This window comes from Apodemus sylvaticus, chromosome 4 (genome assembly GCF_947179515.1).
Source record: "Apodemus sylvaticus chromosome 4, mApoSyl1.1, whole genome shotgun sequence".
Lineage (NCBI taxonomy): Eukaryota > Metazoa > Chordata > Mammalia > Rodentia > Muridae > Apodemus > Apodemus sylvaticus.
In genome coordinates this window covers 18,831,351-18,854,903 of record NC_067475.1, presented here as the reverse complement: position 1 = coordinate 18,854,903, position 23,553 = coordinate 18,831,351, and the positions used below count along the sequence as shown (strand labels likewise).

General features: G+C 39.3%; 1 protein-coding gene across 13 annotated transcripts in view; it reads right to left on the bottom strand.

The window, feature by feature from the left end:
- LOC127682610 (guanylate-binding protein 1-like) overlaps positions 1-23,553 on the bottom strand; it is a 265,092-nt gene that overhangs the window by 118,222 nt on the left and 123,317 nt on the right. For 4 of the 13 annotated variants that reach the window (XM_052179067.1, XM_052179066.1, XM_052179077.1 and 1 more), the window contains exons 2-3: positions 4,592-4,792; positions 2,608-2,735 (exon numbers count right to left, since the gene is read on the bottom strand). The exons of 7 other annotated variants lie outside the window; for them this stretch is intronic. In XM_052179067.1, the coding sequence (XP_052035027.1) occupies positions 2,608-2,735; positions 4,592-4,781 (318 nt within the window). In that variant the 5' untranslated portion in view covers positions 4,782-4,792. Of the gene's footprint in view, positions 1-2,607; positions 2,736-4,591; positions 4,793-10,477; positions 10,558-23,553 lie in introns of those variants that run through there. 2 more of the 13 variants (XM_052179080.1, XM_052179081.1) reach the window with 2 other exon arrangements.

Below are 23,553 nucleotides of genomic sequence, written 5' to 3'. Positions count from 1 at the left end.
CTATATTACAAGAACTTCAAGACTCTGAAGAAAGAAATTGAAGAAGATCTCAGAAGATGGAAAGATCTCCCATGCTTATGGATTGGCAGGATTAATATAGTAAAAATGGCCATCTTGCCAAAAGCAATCTACAAATTCAGTGCAATGCCAATCAAAATTCCAATGCAATTCTTCATAGAACTATAAAAAGGAATTTGCAAATTTAGCTAGAATAACAAAAAGTCTCAGGATTGTGAAAACTATTCTCAACAATCAAAGCACTTGCAGAGTAATCACCATCCCTGATCTCAAGCTGCACTACAGAACAATCGTGATAAAAACTGCATGGTATTGGTACAGTGACTGGCAGGTAGATCAATGGAACAGAATTGAAGACCCAGAAATGAACCTACACACCTATGGTCACTTGATCAAAGGAACAAAAACCATCCAGTGGGGGAAAAAAAAGCAGCATTTTCAACAAATGGTGCTAGTTCAACTGGCAGTTAGCATGTAGAAGAACGAAAATCAATCTATACTTATCCCCTTATACAAAGTTCATGTCTGAGTGGTTCAAGGATCTCCACATAAAACTGGACTCACTGAAACTAATAGAAAAGAAAGTGGGGAAGACCCTTGAGCACATGGGCACAGGAGGAAAGTTCCTGAACAGAACACCAATAGTTTATTGCCTGAGAACAAGAATTTACAAATGGGATCTCATAAAATTGCAAAGCTAAAGTAAGTAAAAGGACACTGTCAATAGGCCAAAATGGCAATGAACAGCTTGGGAAAATATCTTTACCAATCCTACATCCAAAAGAGAACTAATATCCAATAAATACAAAGAAATCAAGACCTTAGACTCCAGAAAAGCAAATAACCCTATTAAAAATAAGATACAGAACTAAACAAAGAAATTTTAACTGCAGAATACAGAATGGCTGTGAAGTACCTGAAGAATTGTTCAACATCCTTAGTCATCAGGGAAATGTCACTCAAAACAACTCTGAGATTCCACTTCACACCAGTTAGAATGGCTAAGATCAAAAATTTAAGTGACATCAGATGCTGGAGAGGATACAGAGAAAGAGGAACACTCTTCCATTACTGGTGGAATTGCAAACTGGTAAAGCCACTCTGGAAATCAGTTTGGCAGTTCCTCAAAAAATTGGACACAGTACTACCTGACGACCCAGCTATACCATTTCTGGGCATATACCCTGAAATTTCTCCAACATGTAATAAGGACACATGCTTCACTTTGTTCATAGCACCCTCATTTATGATAGCCAGAAGGTGGAAAGAACCCAAATGCCCCTCAACAGAAGAATGGACACAGAAAATGTGGTACATGTATACAATCTACTACTGCTCAGCTATTAAAAACAATAAATTCATGAAATTCTTAGGCAGATGGATGGAACTAGAAAATATCATCCTGAGTGAGGTTACCCAAACACAAAAAACACACATAGTATGTACTACTTGATAAGTGGATTTTAGCCCAGAAGCTTGGAATACCCGAGATATTTTTCACAGACCACATGAAGCTTTAGAAGGAAGATCAAAGTGTGGATACTTTGGTACTTCTTAGATGTGATACAAAATACCCATGAGATAAAATACAAAGTGTGGAACAGAGACTGAAGAAAAGACCGTTCAGAAACTGTCCCACCTGTGGATCCATCCCATATACAGTTACCAAACCCAGACACTGTTGTGGATGCCAACAAGTGCTTGCTGACAGTAGCCTGATATAGCAGTTTTCAGAGAGGCCCTGCCAGTGCCTGACAAATACAGAGGGGAATGCTCTCAGCCAGCCATTAACTGAGCTCAGGGTCCCCAATGGAGGAGCTAGAGAAAGTACCCAAAGAGCTGACGGGATTTATACCTCCATAGGAAGAACAACAATATGAACCAACAAGTACCCCCAGAGCTCCCAGGGACTTAACCACTAATCAAAGAGTATACATGGAGGGACCCATGACCTCAGCCATATGGTTAGCAGAGGATAGCCTTGTTGGACATCAATGAGAGGAGACGCCCTTGGACTTGTGAAGGCTAGTTGTCCCAAGGTAGGGGAATGCCTGGTCAAGGAAGCAGAAGGGGGTCGGTTAGTGAGCAGTGGGAGGGAGGATGAGATGGGGGGGGATTAAGAGGGGAAACAAGAAGAGGGGATAGCATTTGAAATATAAATAAAGAAAATATTTAATAAAAAATAGTTGCCCTGGTTATGGTGTCTCTGCACAGCGATAGAACACTACGTAAACCACAAGTTTTATATTGCTTTCCTCTCATTGAGAGTGCTATGTAGAAGTTACAATTCTTATCATTTCTATAGGCTCACACTTAGGTGTGTTCAGAAAATGAATAGTCAAATTTAGAGACACCATTAAAGTCTCACCAAAACATGGGGTGATAGTATAAAAGAAAAATGGCAAAATAATATTGTCAGTTATGCTTATAAAGGCTGACTCTCTGTGAATCAGTTGACTTTAGTTTCAACTCTTGGTTCCTATGTCAGGTAAGTGATACACTAATTTGATGCATCAGAACTACAAATGAAGATTGGGAGTGGAATATTGAAGCACCCTGGGTAAATTTGTAGGTGTATGTTCTTTGTACCTTCTTTACGTCTTCCAGACCTTCTGTGTCAAGCAGAACCAGAGTGTGTTCTGGCTTCTGGGGATGAGGGAGGCACCACATCCAGATGCCCTTTGTATGAGACTGCACAGTGGAGCCCAGGGAGAAGCCTGCAGAGTGTGGATGAGATGGAGAGATAAAGAGCACATGATTCCTCAAATCTCTTTGAAATGGACATATTTACGATTTATGGGAGAACAATCAATTATAAGTATTTGTTTTGATTACAAACTCAGAATCATGGAAAGTTAAACATCCAATGATGATTAATCATTCATTTCCCATCAGAAATATCAGTGGACTCTTGTTCCTCCTAGATGATCCTTCTAACAAATATCATGTAATTAATCAAAAATTAAGTTGACTGTTTCTACTACTGCATTATTTCTTCCACTAATAAATGCTTAAACCTTTAAAAGAAGAAGTAATTGGTTGTTAGCGTCTTCCTCTGTATATGTAAGGCTCTGGCAGGGACCCTCCAGAGACAACCATGGCATGCTGTTTTTGGTATACACTTGTTGTCCATACTAGTGTCAGGGTTTGTTGACTGTTTATAGGATGAATCCCCAGGTAGGGCATTCTCTAGATAACCTTTACTTAAGTTTCTGCTCAACACATTGTCTCCCTTATTACTCCTGTGGCTATTTTGTTCCTTTTCTCAGAGGAACCAAAGCACCCTCACTTAAGTCCTCCTTCTTCTTGAACTTGGTGAATTGTAACTTGTTTATTTTGAGCTTTTGGGCTAACATCTGCTTATTAGTGAGTACATACCATGTATGTTCTCTTGCGATTGGGTTGCCTTGCTCAGGATGACACTTTCTAGTTCTATCCATTTGCCTAAGAATTTCATTAATTCATTGTTTTTAATAGCTGAATAGTACTCCATTGTGTATATATACCATAGTTTCTTTATGCATTCCTCTGTTGAGGGACATCTGGGCTCTTTCCATCTTCTTATGCTAACAACCAACTATTAAATTGGGCATGGGGTCCCCAATGGAGGAGCTGTGGGATGGTCCAGAGGAGCTGAAGGGGTTTACAGCCCCATGGGAAGAACAATGATTTCAGCCACCCAGATGCCCCAAGACTCCCAGGGTCTGAACCATCAACCAAGGGGCACACATGGTCCCAGCCAAAAATGTGGCAGAGGAAGGCCTTGTTGGGCATCAGTGGGAGGAATGGTCTTTGGTCAGGTAAAGGCTCAGCAGAGGCCCGAACAAAGGGAAACCAAGGGGGGAGGAGGGAGTGTATTGGGTGGAGAGGCACATATGTGGAGACAGGGGGAAGGAGGAAAGGGAGGGGTTGGGCGTCTTAGGGGAGGAGGATATTAGGAAAGGTTTTACCATTGGCAATGTAAATGAAGATGATATTCAATAAAAAATATTATACTCATTCTGTTTTCTAAGGTTAGTACTTATTTTTTTATATATTTTTGAGCACAATAAAATGCTAATGGCTGCTCCTATTTCCATGCCTTACTTTTCAAAAGTGAACCCTATTCTAACAGTGATGGAAAATATTTTAGTTTCTTTTACTGTAGAATGTACATCCAGCCTCTGCCTAACATTTAATGATAACATGAGTCATGCAGTGAACATTAATTGATCACAGTGTTAAGAATGGACTTTGACATTCTCAGGAACCATTCTGAAAGCACAGTTTTATGTCAAGTGTTCATTAATTCCAGAATATAGGCAATATGGTTCACATTTATTGATCTGACACCCAATGTATATAAGTATTAAAGTAATGATTTATTGTAAAAAAAAAAATAAAAAATAAAAGAAGTACTCGGATTGTTGGAAGAAGCGCCAAGAAGACTAATTCAGAAAAGCCAGTCCACTGATGGACACAAAGCATCCCATATCACCTGAGTCTCTGAATTTTTCTCCTCACATTTGCTTGCTGGATGCTGACAGTGGAGGTGGGAAGGAGGACTGAACAGAGCTTTGCTGATAGCACTCACCATTCTGCTTTCCAGCCAGCTTATTCATCAGATAGGATTTGCCTGTGCGGTACAAGCCCACTATTGCTACCACCACCACAGGCTTTTCCATAGAAGACAGGATTTCCAGTGCTTCCTGGTTGACCACCAACTGCTCACTGGAGTTCTCTATGAGGCAAACTGGGCCTGGCATGTGGATTCCTGAGGCCATTTCCAGAGTACCTTTATGTTTGCAGAAAAAGATAAAACAGGATATGTTCTGAGTCAGTTAGAAGAATTCACCTCAGTGACTTGGACAATCATGAGCATGATGGTATAAACCAACGGGTGCAATAGCAGCATGCACATCTTGTCTGGGAACCCAGCTATCTACCTGAAACTACTATGGCCATGGATCTTGAAGGAGATCCTATTACTGCCACTTTATTAAACCAGCATCACTCTTAACTCCATTTTAAATATTTATCCTCATTCCCACAGATAAGTGTAGCTCTCATTCCTCATCAAATAAGGTTTTCTTGTAACAGATGGAGACCATTACAAAAACTACAACTAATCAAAGTCCAAGGAACAAATGATTATATGGTACCCAGCCCCAGCTTCAACATGAGTTCTGCACCTAAGGCTCAGGGAACATCAGAAAAAAAGGGAAAGGGGTGAAAAGATCTAATAGTTGGAAAAACAGGAAGTCTGATGTGAGACTGAGGTTCCTAAAAGTAATAGGGAAGCTTGACCCATGTAATCTCAACAACTTGGCTACCTAAACAAGACCCAAAGAAGTACAACACCAAAAGACATGCTTAAAATTAAAGGGGAAATCTCATGGGGCCTGAACCCTAAGCAAAGCACTACAGGCAACTAAGAAATGCTAAGATTGGAAATACACTTCCTCATGGAAGAGCTCCTTAGTTATCCATTATCAAGTGGTCTGTATTAAAATCATGTACATTAAATAACATTATACATATGGAACAGATTGTGTGTTCATTGATTTAGAAATATATACTCCTGTGTGTGTGTGTGTGTATGTGTGTGTGTATGTGTGTGTGTGAGTGTATGTAATAAAGAGAACAGCAGGTGGTACATTAGAGAGGTTATTGGAGAGAGGAAGGGAAGGAGAGAAATGAGGGAATCATGTCTTAATTCCAGAAAATTAATATTAAAAATAAAATGGATCAAAATGTTGTCTACTCATGTAGAGAGCCTTATTGAGTGAGGTGCCATGACACCTGGCAGGAACTTGACATTGACCAATGTGAAGTCCCTCTTCCAGCCTTTGAGTGGGAACTCCTGTGTCAGCCATAATCTCCTCCACCTAGGGTGGAGTATTCAAAGGTGAAGCCTATTGTTCTTAAAGGAACTGCAGTTTCCTGAGAAACACTAGCCACCTGTGGAGCAACTGAACTAATTCTGCTTAGAAGCTTCCAGCATTTAGCACCTGCCTATATATATTGGGAGTTCTTCATTAAAGTTTGAGATCTTGAATAGCAGGTGTTATCTTGGTCTCCATCTCTTTTTGCTGCCTTCCTATACATCTTCAGCTTCCCTTCCAGGTAAGTCGTTTGATGTAACTGCAGGCAGATACATACTCAGAATTTATTCTTTGCATATTTTTAAGTGTCCTAGAGGCCTTAATGACTGCACTGAAGAGTAATTTACGTTTAAAACTAATTTTGAAATCCTTAGATAACTAGAAAAGTTCAGCTTTTTTAGAGTTCCCCATGTAACACTTTCCAAATCCCAGTATTTTCTGTGACCACAGCAAAATAAGAGGATTCAGAATTGAAACATTTTTATAATACCCTAGTAAACCTGCATGTCATAGATCCTCACCTCATTTAATCAGCTTTCTATCAATGTTCGCTCCTTGCTGTATAATTGAAAACAGGATCCTTCATCAACCATCAGATACCTGCCTTCCTCTTATCTTCAGGAGGCTTTTACTCTTTGCCATTACTTGGGCATCTTATAAGGGGATAAGCCAGTCCTCTTGTAGAATGGCCATTACTTGTTTTTATTGACAGTTGTCAAATATTTGTCAAAATATTTGTTTTAAATATTGTACTGGCTGGTTTTGTGTGTCAACTTGACACAGGCTGGAGTTATCACAGAGAAAGGAGTTTCAGTTGGGGAAGTGCCTCCATGGGATCTGGCTGTGGGGCATTTTCTCAATTAGTGATCAAGAGGGGAGGTCCCCTTGTGGGTGGTGCCATCCCTGGGCTGGTAATCTTGGGTTCTATAAGAGAGCAAGCTGAGCAAGCCAGGGGAAGCAAGCCAGTAAGGAACATCTCTCCAAGTCCTCTGCATCAGCTCCTGCTTTCAACCCTGCTTGAGTTCCAGTCCTGACTTCCTTTTGTGATTAATAGCAATGCAGGAGTGTAGGCTGAATAAACCCTTTCTTCCCCAACTTGCTTCTTGGTCATGATGGTTGTGCAGTAATAGAAACCCTGACTAAGACAAATATATCAATCATTCTTGAGTCTTGGGCAGGGAGGTCACAAAATTGATACACTGCTATCCTAGGTGATCAGAAGAAGGGACTTGGCCTTGGAGCCTCGTGTAGATAGATGTAACTGGGCTCAAGCTACTACCTCAGTTGGAAAAGTAATTCCCTTAGTGCACTGGCAGCAAAGGAGCAGCCTTTGCAGCCCAGTCCTCCTTGGCAGATGCGTGCCCTGGAGAGAGTCTGGCATGAGACAAGAGAGACACTGGAGCTAGAAGAACATTATGATACCTGGTCTTTGTTTCTGAAATTGGCCTGCAGCAAAAGACATATTGGACCTGTAGGAAAATGTTGACCAACCCTAGAAACTGGTGTCACATCATGGTAAGAACAATGGACTCATAGTCATAGGGTGGAGGAAGCAACTCAAGTCTGATAAGGGGTCTAGAATCCTTGAACAGAGTGTGGAATCTGCAGTGGGTTAGATTGGAGCAACAGATTGCAAGTCACAGAGACAGTGATCCTAGAAGCAGAAGTGTGGCAAAGAGGTCAAAAGTTAAAGGACCTTCAACATCCAAGTCACAGCAGGAAGGAACAGCAGAAAGTTTATGACAACTTGCTATGTCCTGATGGAAAGAACTAGGCAAAACCCTGAGGAAAGGCTCTCCTGCAATCAGAAGGCTTGACTGAGATGATTGTGTCTTTGTTATGGGCTGTCCTCCAATCAGAAGTCTTGACTAAGAACATAGTGTCTTTTGTTTATTTCATTGTTCATTTGTGCTTATATTTTTTAATCTCCAATTTGTTATTTTTTATTTTAAAAATCTTGTATTCATATATAAAAAATAATAGATAAATTACTTTGAAATTTTTTTAATTGATTACCTTCGGCCCCTCAAAGTGTATGGGCCACAATCTACATTTTGGAAAAATAAAATTGTGACTTTCCTTCTTTTCTTAAAAATGTTTTCTCTCTGCTTTCACCCGTTACTTTATCCTCATCTCTACTGCATCTATTCTAATCCTTTAGCCCATTCACTGTTGGTTTTTGTTTTCACTACTTAAATACATTACATTTTTCCCCATTTTGGGTCCTGCTATTTTTCTAAAGCCCTATAGTCAAGAGTTAACACAGTGTCTTTTCCTGCAAGATATACTGGGAAAGCCATCAAATCACCACAGTTGGTGCTGCAGTAAATTTTGCCCCAAGTGAAAACAAATCACCAGAAGACTCACATCAACATTTAAAGTGGGAAAAGAAAAGCTGCAAATTGTCAACTGATGCATGGTACCAAGGCATCAGAATGGCATCATGTCTAGAGGGAGTAACCCTCAAATCTAGAAAAGTGTGAGGTGAATGAGTTTCATGCTTTGAAAGTAAATATTGGTCAGTGAAAAGCACCACAGCCATTAATATTTCTGTTAAACCTGGTTAAAAATAGGAGCATCTCAACACAAACATTCAAGTAATTCATGTCAAATAGGCTAGAGGAGCCAAAGATTCTTAAATGGTTACTATCCACAGAGAAATAAGAGAAGAGGAGAAGAGGAGGAGGAGGAGGAGATAAAGGAGAAGTAGAAACAACTTCATGTAAGAGAGCATAGGAAGAAACACCTTCAAGGAAGCAGAAGGTGAGCGAAAGACAAAGGACAAGGGATTAAACATGTCCAACCTTGAACACCATCTCTGTGGGAGGACAAAAGAGCTTTCAATGAACCGGAACAGCAAATAGAATCATGGATAACATCAAAACCTATGACCTTAAATGCAGAGGTCCTTGGCCTTTGATTTAAGAAACAAGGATTGAATGACTGGACAAAACAAACACACAACAACAGAAGACCCAAACACAGAAAAACCCAATGTTCTAAGCCTAGATAAAGCTCAGGGATTTAGAAACTTGTTACTCTTCAGGATTTGGGGGTTTAGTCCCTAGCATTCATGTCAGACAACACAAAATCATGTGCTCTTTCTACTCCAGGCATCCAAAATCCTCTTCTAGTTTCTTCAGGCACACACACACACAAACACACACACACAGAAACATACATATGCATATATACACATACATGGCTTACATACATACTTATATACATAAACATTAAAAAATAACAAATAAAACCATTTTTAAAACCAAAAATAGTGAACTTGCTAAACAAAAAAAATTGGGGAACACACCAGAACAAGCACAGCATATCCAAATAACCCCCCCCCCAAAAAAACCCTAATCATGTGAAAATTAGCCACAAGAATACCAAATAGGATTACACAAAACTAAAACATTTCTGCACATTGGCAGAGACTGGTAACAGAGTAAACACACAGCCTTCAGAATTGGAAAAAGATCATTGCCAGCTATGTCACAGAGCATAATATCCAGGAAAATAAACACTATAAAAATAAACACACACACACAAATACAAACAACACTATGGATCCATCAACAGGACAATGAACTGAATAGTCAAGTCTCAAAAGAAAAATAAATAACAATAACATTAATAATAATAATAATTTTGAAAGTGTTCAACGTCATTAGCTTGCAGAGAAATGCATATTAAGGCAACTTTGAAATTGTTTCTCTCCCCAGTCAGAAGGGTTATCATAAAGAAAGTAAATGACAAAGAGTGGCTTCTGTTTGCTTTAGTACTTATCACTTCTGGTTAGCTCCACAAGTGCCAGGTCTCCCTTGTTCTGCTTCCTGTATCATCAGGGAACAGGGCAGAGACTCTGTCATGTTTCTGGATCAGAACCTTTCCCTATGAACAACAATGGACCTAGGAAGCTAACAAGGTGAGAGTTTGGACTTTTTACAATTCTTTTTAGTTCTGTGTATGTGGATTTACCATGCATTTGTGGTGCCCACAAAGGACAGAAGTTGTTTAATCACCTGGAGCTGGAGCTGCAACAGGTATGAACAGCCTCGCTTGGGTGACAGAAACCAAGCTTGGGTTTAAGCACTAAGCCATCTCTGGAATCCTGGTAGTTTATATTTTTACACAGATTGTGCCCCCACAAAATGGGAAGGAATCAACAATGATAGCCCAGAAAAGGTGTTACAGTAAAGTTTATGACTTCCTCAGTCATCACTGGGATATCTGTTTTGACATGTTCCAAGATATCAGAGGTGTAAAAAACCTCAGTTTTCAAGAGGTGGACAAACTGGCAACTGTGTGAATGAGTTTGTGTGAGAGTCTTAGGGTAGGAAAGATTATTTAAAGTACAGTGAATTCTGAAGCCCTCCACCACCAACCTCTGTGGAATCCAATGTCTGATACCTATTAATTGAGCACACCAGAAACAATGGAGTTGACAGCATATATTCTCTCCACCCAAACTCTGGATTCTAAAGTCCCCTGTGCAACAGCAGCCTCCTGTGGAAGAGTTATTTACTGGGATTCATCACTATACTGGTCCCATACCTGTCCTCTTGCCCTGTCTCACTTGGAGCAGAAATCCTTACCTTTGGGTAGAATGTAGGACTTGAAGAGGGGCACTTGTCTTCTTCCTCCTAGATCAGGATGCTGTGATGGATGCCTTCTGCACTTGGTGTTTTATCTCCCCTCCAATTTGCTGGGCGGGCCAGTGCATTAGCAAACATTTTCTGCTGAGTCACTTAGATTAGAGCTATTTCTGCAAACACAGTAATAAAGAAGAAATTAAATTAGGAATATTCAGTATACTTAAATCATCAGTGGCTGGTGGAGAATTCAAAGAGACTGTTTGATATCAGGTTATCACAAAGTTTCTCTAGCTTTTCCAGCTAAGGAGTTCTAATAACTCAGTGCTGGTTGTTGGGGGACATAACATTCAGCCTATGTTCATGAGGCAGTTTGAGAAGCTCAGGAATAACACTTTCTTATCTGATATTATTTTGGGTTCAGCGGCTTTGAACACTAATCTCACAGATGCCATAATTACTCATGTTTACCTATCTAAGGCTGTAAGCTCTCTGAGACAATACCCCAGTTTACTAAGTCTGAATCCTGCAAACCTAACCCATGTCCTAAAAGTTGATATTGGAAAACTAATAAATAATAATGAAGATAGCTCCCATGTGCACATTCGTGATATGCATGGGCTTTTCACACCACCAGATTCTCACAAATAATACTCCTGCCATAAATAATGTAATGACTAAAATAACAGAGTCCCTAAGCAAAATTTTACTAGATGCCTTGTCTCTTAATGAATGATATTAAAATGAAGTCAGCATACTCAGTTGTTTGTAGGGGTCCATCACAGGCTCAACACCACCTTAAATCAATGGAAAGCCAAGAGGCTCCCAAACATTTGACATTCTAAAAAAAAGACAGTAGAGTACTGCATCCCTTCCTTTTGTTTCTCCCCCACCCATCTGTGCCTCCTTTTGACAGTATGCTTCCAATAAACTGTTAGTTTTGTTTTCTAAATATTTTGTTTTAACTCTATGTGAAATCTATCTGCCAGTTATCTAGGGCTGTGGTGAGATATTTTCGTTGCTGAATCTTCACATTTTTCATCTCTCATTCTTTCCCCTGTCAGAAGGTTATTCTTCTTTTCCTTCAGGAGTGTTTATTTCTATTAATTTTTTTCTTTTTTTCCTCCTCCCTCATTGCATTTATTTCCTACTTCTATACTGACTAAATTATAATATGCCTATGATGTTGTACGCAGCCGATTACAGAGCCCCTTGCACACCCATGTTTATTAATGTGCTAGTCACACTACTCATGTTATGGAAGCAGCTGAGACGTTCTCCCACAGAGGGATGAGAAAGGAGATAGTGCTCTGTGGAACTGTATTGCATCATGGTACAGAAAATAAGGCAGATCTCCCATGTTTCTTCTCAAATGTGTTAGTTAGAGTTATATGTAGAGAGATACAATGTGCATATCATAGAAGTAAGATGGGGAGGGGAAGTAATGGGAAGAAGAAAGTATAATGCCGCGGCAGAGGAAACAGAAAGGTCAAAAGATGGACTAATACTGCATGTTCATTTGACAAGTAGGTTTATTACCACATGCATATATGTGTGCACTCACAGACAAGGAGATGGGTAGAGAGAGAGAGAGCAGCATCAGTAGAAGGGAACTATTTAAGATAAGAAAAATATAAATTAAGATAAGATCAATAGGAAGAAATAGAATGGACAAGGGATAAATATAGGAGAAAATACTGTAAGTCTTGTAACATTGACCCACATCTACACATACGCAGGAAGCGGGAGTCTCAACTGAGGAATTGACTCTATCAGATTGTTAGGTGGGACACTGTCTTGCTTTATGAATAAAGAAGGGCCCAGCCCACTTTGAGCAGTGTCTCCCCTAGGCATGGGAGCATGGCCTGTGTAGGAAATGTCTAAGCAAGCAAGAAGAGCAAGTTAGTAAGAAGCATCCCTCCAGTCTCTGCTTCAGTGTCTGCCTTGATTTCACATTGACTTCCCTTAAAAACAGGACCATAATCTGTGAGAGGAAATAAACCGTTCTTCCCCCAAGTTGCTATTGTTCAGTGATTTATGACATCAATACAAAAACAAACTAGAGCATATACAATGATATACATTTATGAAAATGTTGTACAAATCCATAGTCTTTCATGTTTAAGCAAAAAACTAAATAAAATACTTTTGAAAGCAATTTAAGCCACAAGGGAAATTTTAAGAGAAAAAAAAAGCACTGAAAATGTCTTATTCTAAATCTTGTACCATTTACCACTTCACAGAAGTTCCTCTGCTCACTCAAAATACTCACATACAGTATATTCACCAATTGTCTTTTGCCACAATTGTACATGTATTGACATATGTACAGGACTGCTTCATAGGTTTCTCACTATCATACGTGTCCTAGGAGGAAAGGGACTCAGAGAGAGGGTGTGTGAAGACTTTGTACTGTCCAAGAGCTACAACAACAAGCAACTTTATGGGATCCAGAATTGGAAATGCACTTGAATGAAACCACTGCTCCTCTACTCTATACTGTGAAAGAAAGGAAGAGAGAAAACCATCATTCTTGAAGAGGAACAGAGCATGCATTGGAAGAGGAATGGGATAATATTACTGAAAGTGAAAGTATACTCATGTTTCTTAGAAACAGATCTAAATTCAGAGAAATTGGTTGTTTTCCTTAGACCAGTAAAATATGTTTGTATTAGATAACCCAAAATTACTTGCATTCTTGAATGTTTATCTTGTAGAATTTAAGGGCAAATGAAAAACAAGTTTCTGTTTTTAAATTCAAAAGTCTTCTGTCCAGTGTTTTTCTTGAGAGATGAGTGTGTCAGAATTCTTTTTCTAAACTACTAAGAATAATTAAAATCCTCCAAAGTCCAAGAAAATCCCTTGACAGTTTCACATTAAGAAAGTCTGGATCCTAGAGTTATGACATTTGGGCACATTGTGGTCAGCAAGACATTGGCCTTGAGGCAGTGCAACAATCATATTACCTGAGGGAAGACAAATGATCCAATAGTTGTTTAGTCCAATAGACTGGAGGTCTCACCAGTCTTAAAGGTTTTGACCTGAGTCAGAAATAGCTTGTATGAGCACTTGTAGTACACTTGGCATCCCATTTTGCAGCTGGGGCTTGTTATGATGAATTCTATTTAGGACATAACCCTCTTTCTCAGGGGCAGCAGTGACCATGCTCTGACTCCAGCCTGCATGGACACAAAAGCAGGCATGTTTGCTGGCTTAGCACAGTCGTCCTTCTAGAATCTTGTCCAAAGACTCTATCCCTATGAACTATAGACTCCATACAGTCAAGATTGACATAAGTTCTCATTCTCATTACTCTCCCTCAGTCTCCTTGGATTAATGGGTCACACTACCTTTCCTGAGTCTAAACTTTTCATGGCCACTATGCCTCAAGGTCTCCCTGTCAAGATCCAGGTCAGAACTCTGTACCTTCTAGCCTCTGGAAATTGTTCACAGGTGTGCCCTCCATTTCTGGATTTGATTTCAATTTAGATGTATTCAAGTTAACAACCGAGAATAATCTCATGATTCAGCTCTTGTCAACTTGACACAAATCACATCCCAATTCCAAATAAAACAATAACCAGGTCATAAATATGCCTAACTATCCCTAGTACAATTTCACTGTAAATTTAGGTCAATGTCCCTTGGGAACTTAAATACTAATTGATATTCTCTTAATTAATGTTGAAGAAATTACAAGAAAGCACAAACACCTATACAAATATGTTCTTAACAAAATGAAACAGAATCATTCATACCATATACATCCTCATTTTTGCAACTGGTCATGTGGCCTTAGATGGTATTTATAACTGCCTTCTGCTACCATCCATTCTATATTTCCTCATTGAAAGTCTTTCAATGAAAAAAGCACAGGACCAGATTGTTTTTTTGCAGAATTCTATCAAACCTTCAAAGAAGACCTAACACCAATACTCTTCAAACTATTCCACAAAATAAAAACAGAAGGAGCACTACCCAACTCATTGTATGAAGTCACAATTATGCTGATACCAAAACCACACAAAGATCTTCTCCCCATTTTCATGTCCTCTTTGTGCTAAGATCCCGAAATCATTTAGGCATGGGCATAAGGGTACCTAGTGGGGTTTGGGTAACTAACCAGGGTCCATGTCATTCAGGAAAACCAGCCCTGGATGCAGAAAATGTGGTATATATACACAATGGAATACTACTCAGCTATTAAGCACAATGAAATTCTTAGGCAAATGGGGGGAACTGGAGGATATCATTCTAAGTGAGGTAACCCAATCAAAAAAGAACACACATGGTATAAACTCACTGATAAGTAGATATTAGCCCAGAAGCTTGGAATACCCAAGACACAATTCACATATCAAATTATGCCCAAGAAAAAGGAAGAACAAAGTATGAATACTCTGGTCTTTTTTTAGAAGTGGGAACAAAATACCCACAGAAGGAGATGCAGAGACAAGTGTGGAGCATTTGATGGTGACTGACATAAAGGTGCACAGAACCCCATTAGACAGAATATTATTGACTAGGAACTAGGAGGATAGAATGAAGAAAAGTACATGAAGCGATGAGCTGTAACATTCAGTGTCCTCAAAGGAAATGGACCAGTTATCCAGAGAGGGAAATGCAGTATTAGGAAATGATGAAGTTCTAGATCAAGAAGCAAGTGGTTCTGAAAAGAACTGATATTTCAAATGTTGCTGAGGGATCAGATAATCTGATCTTTGGATGAGTATAGGGATACAAAAAAGAAGGCAGTGTGATACCTAAGTTTAAATTCATGGTTAGGCTGGTCACATTGTTAGTGACTTAGGGTCAGTTATTTGAAAAGGAGAGGGAGAGGATCCAGGAGAGAATAGTGAATGTCAGTGTCTCTTGGCTACCAATTTCCAAACAGGGAGGATTAAAATCTTCAGAAAAGAACGCAGTGAGGGCTAGTCCTGGGGTTTTGATAAAAGGAAGTGGTGAGGTTTGAGGGCACTGACTTCAAAGGATGTCATGTTTCCAATGTCAGAGGATGAAAAAGTGACTGAGCTGTAGATTGGCGAATCACTGATGAATGATACTGGAAGTGCAGGCTAAAGAGCCATCACCAGCTCAAGTCCCTTGATGTGTTTGCAGGATAAATATTACCTATAGTATCCAGTGGGTAGTCAGGACATTACTAACATTTAGATATAATGACAATATTAATTACTAAGAACATGTGTTCTGAATCACATTAAGGATTTGGTCAAATGCAGGATATTGATGAAGATAGGGATGCTCTTAGCAGTGTACCCTCTGTCTCTAGCAATATTTGATGTAAGACATTTGAATTTGTTCTTGAAAGTGAGGCAAACTCACATGTGGAGCATCAGGGGATTTGTGAATGAGAGATGTAAAATACTAAGGTCCTTGACTGCCTTTCTACCTGATGTAATAATGACTGTATTCTTTCTAGGTTCAGGGCTCTGCTTGAGCACACCAAAAGGATACTGTAGCTGGTCTAAGGCCTGCTGGTTGATGGTTCCTATGCTGTTGTAGATGAAGGTGCTGCTGAGGAGGACTGTCAAGTCAAAGATCCAATAGACATTCTGATTGTCACCCTACATGTCAGTGAGTGAAAAAGAGTGACTAAGACACAGTCCATCAACTCAGGTAGGCAAAAAAGGCCTTCGTCTGTCCCCCAATGAGCCTTGACATCAAAGGTAAGTCATTTCCACTACATAGTAATTTTCTACCTGTACAATGATTTTATGAATTTTCAACTTATGTTGTATAATTCAAATAAGACAATATACATTTATGTATATGAGAGCATGAAGGACAATCACGTTTCAAATTCATAATGTTGGCCAGTTATTAAAATCTTACCTGTCATGCTGGGCTTCACTCACAGGACATGATCTGTATGGTAAGGGCCATTTTAGAACTAGTGACAGTAAGGCCTTTCAATAAGTGTTTTGGTTATCTCCTATGATAACTCATGATTCTCCATAAACAATGATATTATTGAAGATCTTGCATTGTCATCCTCTTACTGCTAGTCTTTTATGACTAATTTCAAACATATATATATATAATTCTTTGAGAATTTGAAATGTACTTTCATCATGGTTCCCCATTGAATAGTCAATCATGTTCATAATACATATTCAGGTTGTCATTAGAATTTTCAACCAAAATATCCTATTTTGATTTGACAGAAGAATGACTCAATATTGTTAGCTATCATTTAAAGTCTCACCCACTATGCTCTGCTCTTAGACAAACTTGAAGTACAGCACATTCATCTAATTTTTCAGAAGCATAAATTCAGGATTAGAATTGGTACTGCAACATGAAGTATTGATAAGCTACAAGTAGGATCTGAAAGATTTTCTTTTTTTTATCTTCTCAACATCTTCAACGTCCTCAGTGTCAAGCAGAACTAGGGTTTTCCCTGCTTTCTTGGAATGAGGCACACACTACATACAGATGCCCTTGGTGTGAGACTGCACAGTGGAGCCCAGGGTGAAGCCTGCAAAGCAGAATAGGCATGGGATGGGCAGAGGGAGTAAATTAAGGTGCTTCCTGATATTGAGTTGAAAATTAATGTAGTGACATTTGAAAGAGTAAACAACTTCAAGTATCAATTGAATTACTAGCCTAGAAATTGGGGATATGTTATATCTAATGTTGATCAATAAATTCATTTCTTAAAGCCAGATACTTGTTCCTCCACAATCTAGAAAATGTTTTATAATTCATTACTAAGGAAGTTAGCGAGGTGGTGGTGGTACACATCTTTAATCCCAGCATTTGCAAGGCAGAGATGGGCAGATCTCTGAGTTCAAGGCCAGCCTGGTCTATATAGCAAGTTCCAGGAGAGCTAGGACTATAGAGAAACCTAGTCACTAAAATAAAATTTAAAAAAGAAGTTAACTTTCTAAATTAATGTATTACATCTTTCTCTAAAACACACTTATTACATCTTTCAGGTGGAAAGCAAAGGTACTATTTAAAAACCCAGTGGATGAAGATGTATCAACAGCAAGAAATTCCACCAGTGGACAGATGCTGTAATTTCCTGGTCCTCTCTCTCTCCGTGACACTCTTTCCTCACATCTGCTTTCAGGATGCTGGTGACATGAGTGAACAGAAGGAACCCAGCACAGCTCTGTTTATGACACTCACATGTTTTCTTCCCACCCAGCTTGTTTATCAGGTAGGAATTGCCTATGGTGTAGAGACCCATGATTGCCCCCACCACCGCAGACTGGTTGATGGTAGACAGTAACCTTGGAGCCTCCTGGTTGATTACCAGTTGAGCCTCAATGTTCTCAATGAGGCCCATGGGTTCAAACATGTGGGTCACTGAAGCCATGTCCAGGGTGTTCTTTCTGTCTGTAAGGAGCAGGTAAATTGGTCTGCAATTTCTAGTCAGTTAGATAAACTAAATATTATGTACTAGTATTTTACTTCTTTGAAATGTGTTCCTTTACACACTTCTCAGAGTTCTGGGGGCTGGTATGGCTGTCCTTGGTCTACTACCTCTATTTAAATACAACTAATTTGAAGTTCATAGATGACCAGAAAAATTATGTACTTGGTTCAAAATGCTGAACATACCATTTACCAAGCTTTATCCAATTCTAGTACCTTACATACCCTGAGTGTAGTGACTGCCTGGGTTTTCAGCATTTTTATGACACCGCTAATGAGGCTACATACCGTACACCTCCTCTATTTCTTAAGTCAAATTTTTACTAGTGCCCCTTTCATGCTTCTTGATCTAATCCAGGATCCCTGCTTTATCCTCACATCTCTTCAGCTTCCTCTCATTTTCAGTACATCTTCAATCTTTCTTTATCCTCAATTACTTTACAAGTTGGAGGAGGATATTGCAGTTATCTTGTAGAGCACCCTTCAATTAGATAATTTTTTAGTTCTTTCTTTAATGTTAGCTTGAAATTCTACTGGTATATATATATGAGACAAGAAGGTCCGGGAACTGATACTCTGTAATCATGACTGATCAAATCAGAGGATGAATGATGTGGACATGACTTGCTCTGACAGTGCTCTTTTGAATATGTTCTCTTGATTAAGAGACTACCTGCCAAGAACTGGTTATAGTTTTGTAATCAAAATTACCACTTGACCAAAAAATAAATACTTAGAATAATATTTAATAGAATTTAATCACTAGAGAAATACAAGTGAACGATGCATTGAGGGTCCATCTCACCACACTGAGAATATCCTGCGTAAAGAAGACAAATAACAAGGGCTTCTTCTAAGGGTGTGGGAAAGAAACCAAAATGAATTGTCGATGGCCACAGTAGAAAGCAGTGTGGAGGTTCCTCAAAAACATTTAGAACTACCAAATGACCAAATAATACTGTGTGTGTGTGTGTGTGTGTGTGTGTGTGTGTGTGTGTGTGTGTGTATATATATATATATATATATGCATATGTATATATAGGTGTAACTTCCTGCAGTTACATCAAATGGATTACCTGGAAGGGAAGCTGGGGATGTCTGGGAAAGTGGCAAAAAGAGATGGAGACCAAGAAAACATTGCTGTTCAAGGTCTCAAAGTTTAATGGAGAACTCCAAACAATAGCAGGGGAAAACGCTTCCCCAAAAGGCTTGAAGCTTCTCCTCCACAAGTGCCTAGTGTTTTTCAGGGAACTGCATGTGCTTGAAAAACAACAGCCTTGGTCTGAGCGCTCCACCCCAGGTGGAGGGAATTATGGCTAACACAGGAGTTCCCTCTCAAAAGCTGAGAGAAGAATTTCACATTAGTTGATGTCAAATTTCTGCCAGGTGGCATGGCACCCCAATAAGGTACTCTACATATAGGTGTATAGATATATGTATAAAGATAGATGTGTATATATGTATAAATATATGTACATACAAAGCAGCCTCTAGAAAGACACTCAGCACATATAAATTTATCATACTTCTTGAATTTCATCACTACATTCAGCATCTACTAACAATTCAAGCTTATAAATTAATCATGGTAGCATTTGCTTTCAGATGACTATCTGCTCTTATCATGCCAGATATTTTTTAATGGGGCTCAAGAGAAAACAGAAGCATTGTTCCTACTTGCATTCATTCATTCATTTGGTTGCATAGCATAGACTGCTAAGTACTTATTTCATTCCCTGTGCCTTAGTACTTTGTGATCATTCCTTATTTTGATGGCTGGCTTGCTTCCTGTGTTCACTGAGGCTCCTTCAGCTGGATCCTGTGCTTTTCTGGCAGTCTCCCATGGCATTCCCAGTGCAGTGATTCTCTCTGTCACCACACAGTCTTCCAGACACAGCTCATACTTTTCCTATATTGCCCTAGCATTGAGAATTCCTCCCAAAGGTTTGGTTTCTTTAAGTTCACAGTAGTATTTATACCAAAAATATCACACGGGGAATATTTGTTGCTTTAAGGTAAAACAGTATCTTCTGGAACACGATAGGGTCTTTGAACCCATGAAGTCACAGTAGCAGCAGCTGCCTTTAGAAAACCCACATAAAGCTGGTAGATGGTGGCCTTCAATCCAGCACTTGGGGAATAGAGGCATATGGATCTCTAAGTTTGAGGACAGCCTGGTCTACACACGAGGTTCAGCACAGCCAGGGCTACACAGAGAAACACTATCTTGAAAGCAAAACAAAAGAAAAAAGAAAACTGGCATAAAACCCAGCAGTCAACATTCCATCATAGATCTGTGAGACGCACAGGATGCCCCATGGATAACTGAAGTCATATTGGCACTTCATGACTCCTGGAGAAGCCAGGTTTGTTTTTCTTGAGTGATGTGCCTAGGTAGGTTACCCAAACTCCACTAGGTGGCCTTAGGCCTATGCCTGAATGAGCTCAGGAAGTTGACTCAATAAGGACATGAAACTGGGGAGAAGGAAGAATGGGGGATGGGTAGGAGGAGATGGAGGAAAGAGTAGGGAATATATACAATCAAAAGCACATGACATATAGGAAGTTCTCAAGGAATGAATAATATATATATATAATGTGTTTTAATATATATTGTGACACATTATATAGTATAATTATATAACTAATATATAAATAATTATATATAATTAATATAATATATATTATATAGTATAACACATTATATATATATATTCAAAATAGTATACAAAAACATTTTGTAGCTCCCTAGATTATCAATGAAAGAACAATCTCTTTTTCCAAATTTCAAACAGCCTAACTTATGTAGGTAGACCCTGGCAACAAGTCGAGAGATTTTGTCTGAGTTCCATTAGACAGTAGAAATGATATAAAATGGTACCTAGAAAGCAATATGAACCTTTTTTAAAATTTATTTTCTATATTCTTTGTTTACATTCTCAAAGCTTTCCCCTTTCCCAGTTACCTCCCATATGTTCCATAAGTCCTCTTCTCTCCATCCATTCTCCTATCTTTACCACTCCCTTTTCTCTGTCCTGGTACTCCCCTACAATGCTGGATCAAGCCTTTCCAGGACTAGGAGCCTCTTCTTCCTTCTTCATGGGAATCATTTGATATGCTAATTGTATCTTCAGTATTCAGAGCTTCAGGGCTAATTAATATCCACTTATCAATGATTGCATTCCATGTGTATTCTTTTGTGATTGTGTTACCTTGCTTAGGATGATATTATCCAGTTCCATCCATTTGCCTAAAAAATTCATGAATTCATTATTTTTAATTGCTGAATAGTACTCCATTGTGTATATATACCACATTTTCTGTATCCATTCCTCCATTGAGGGATATCTGGGTTCTTTCCAGCTTCTGGCTATAATAAATAAGGCTGCTATGAACATAGTGGAGCATGTGTCATTATCGCATGCTGTGGAATCTTCTGGGTATATGCCAAGGAGAGGTATAGCAGGGTCCTCCGAAAATGTCATGTCTAGTTTTCTTAGGAACCTCCAGACTGGTTTCCAGAGTGGTTGTACCACCTTACAATCCCACCAGCAGTGAAGGAGTGTTCCTATTTCTCCACATCCTCCCCAACACCTGCTGTCTCATGAGTTTTTAAACTTAGCCATTCTGATAGGTGTGAGGTGAAATATCAGGGTTGTTTTGATTTGCATTTCCCTAGTGGCTAATGATGTTGAGCATTTCTTAAGGTGCTTCTCGGCCATCTAAATTTCTTCAGGAGGAAGTTCTTTGTTTAGGTCTGTACCCTATTTTTTAATAGGGTTATTTTGTTCCCTGGAGCCTTTTCAACAAATGGTGCTGGTTCAACTGGAGGTCAGCATGCAGGAGAATGCAAATTGATCCATTCTTATCTCCTTGTACTAAGCTCAACTCCAAGTGGATCAAGGACCTCCACATAAAACCAGACACACTGAAACTTATAGAAAAGAAACTGGGGAAAACCCTTGAGGACATAGGCACAGGGGAAAAGTTCCTGAACAGAACACCAATAGCTTATGCTCTAAAATCAAGAACTGAAAAATGGGATCTCATAAAATTAGAAAGTTTCCTAAGGTAAAGAACACTGTCAAAAGGACAAAACAGCAACCAACAAATTGGGAAAAGATCTTTACCAACCCTACATCTGATAGAGAGCTAATATCCAATATATACAAAGAACTCAAGAAACAATATGAACCTTAAAACATTTATGCCCTCTGTGTGAGCTCTTCTTTACCAGAGTTTAATTAATTTGCCATAGTTGGGACAGGGACATTTAGGGTAAAGACTGCCTCTGTCAACCAACCCTGCCCATTCACATCTGTCTTGCTTGCAGCCTCCTCTGGTTAGAATAAATCAGCAGTCTGGTGAACACTTTTGCCTGAATCCTTTAGAGAAGAAGCAGTCTTTCAATGCCTGACAGCTTTGCTTCAGGTTGCCTTTGCAGAGCGCTTGGTCCCCTCTTATAGGTGCTGTGACATGGACCCTGTAGTAACCCAGGAACTTCCAGGTTTTCATGAGAGAACTTGTGAGGAGTTAGCTCTTTAATAGAAAAATGCTTAAGATGATGAAAGTGAAACTAAAGAACTTCCTAACATGAGTTGGGGGTGGAGGGATGACTCAACCACCACAGCAGGAGTGAGGGGAGTGCTCAAGTGAGGAGGGCCTCAGGGATTTCTCAGGTAGAGATTGATAAATGGTACAGTTTCTTGTGGGTGTTTAAAAACTCAATATGATGCGCTTATTGAAGAGGGTGTGGTTTTAAGACCATTCTGTTGTGTTTCTGTCCTGTTTTTGTCAATTAGTGCTTGTTTTGTGAAATTGCCAGCCCCACTGGGTTACAAAAAATTAGCAAGAGATTGTGCAATTCAGAAGTGGACATGTATTGTTTAAAATCCATTTCTCTATAGCCCAAAAGAGTAAAGAGGGAAAGAAAAAGGTTAGAATTAGATAGAACAGTGAGGGAAGGAGGAAAGAGAAAGAAGGGAGGAGACAAAGAGAGGGAGGAGGAGGAAGGGAGAGAGGAAAGGAGGGAAGGAAGGAGGGAAGGAGGGAAGGAAGGAGGGTGAAAAAAAATCACTGAAAGTGAACCTGAGTTCCTTTAAACACATCAAATGCTGGGAAATCAGTTGCCTTGTTTGATTGGTTTTGTTCATTTGCATTTTGACTAAGATAATTTCTGTTAACATTATATACAATCCCAAAACAATTTTAGTATCACTTGACTATTTGTCAGTCATGTTATATTTAAGGGTAAATTAAAGGAATGTTTCTGGTTTCTAAGTTTAATGTGGTGGGGTTTCCAGTCTTTTGTAGTATGTTTCCTTAGAAACAAGTGAGTCAGAGTCCTGACCCTAAACTACTGAGTGTAAATAACATCTCTCAGAGGCTGAGGGAAGCCACAGTAGCTCTAAATCTTGGAGCTCTGTGAGTCTCAACGCAGGCTGGGAATGACCATATTGTTGATAAGTCACTGACACTGTGGCTGTGAACAGTGTCCAAATGTGCTTAGATGACCTGTCCAGCAGGTCCAGTTATTCCAGAGTCCCAAAGAGGCACTACCTGAGGGTCAAAAATGGGGGAAAGAGAGAAAGGAGGCCAAGCACACTAACAAAGTCTGTCTGGGTTGTGTCATGGTCTCATTTAATGTCAGGGAGGTAAACGAGTTTTAAGGCTTA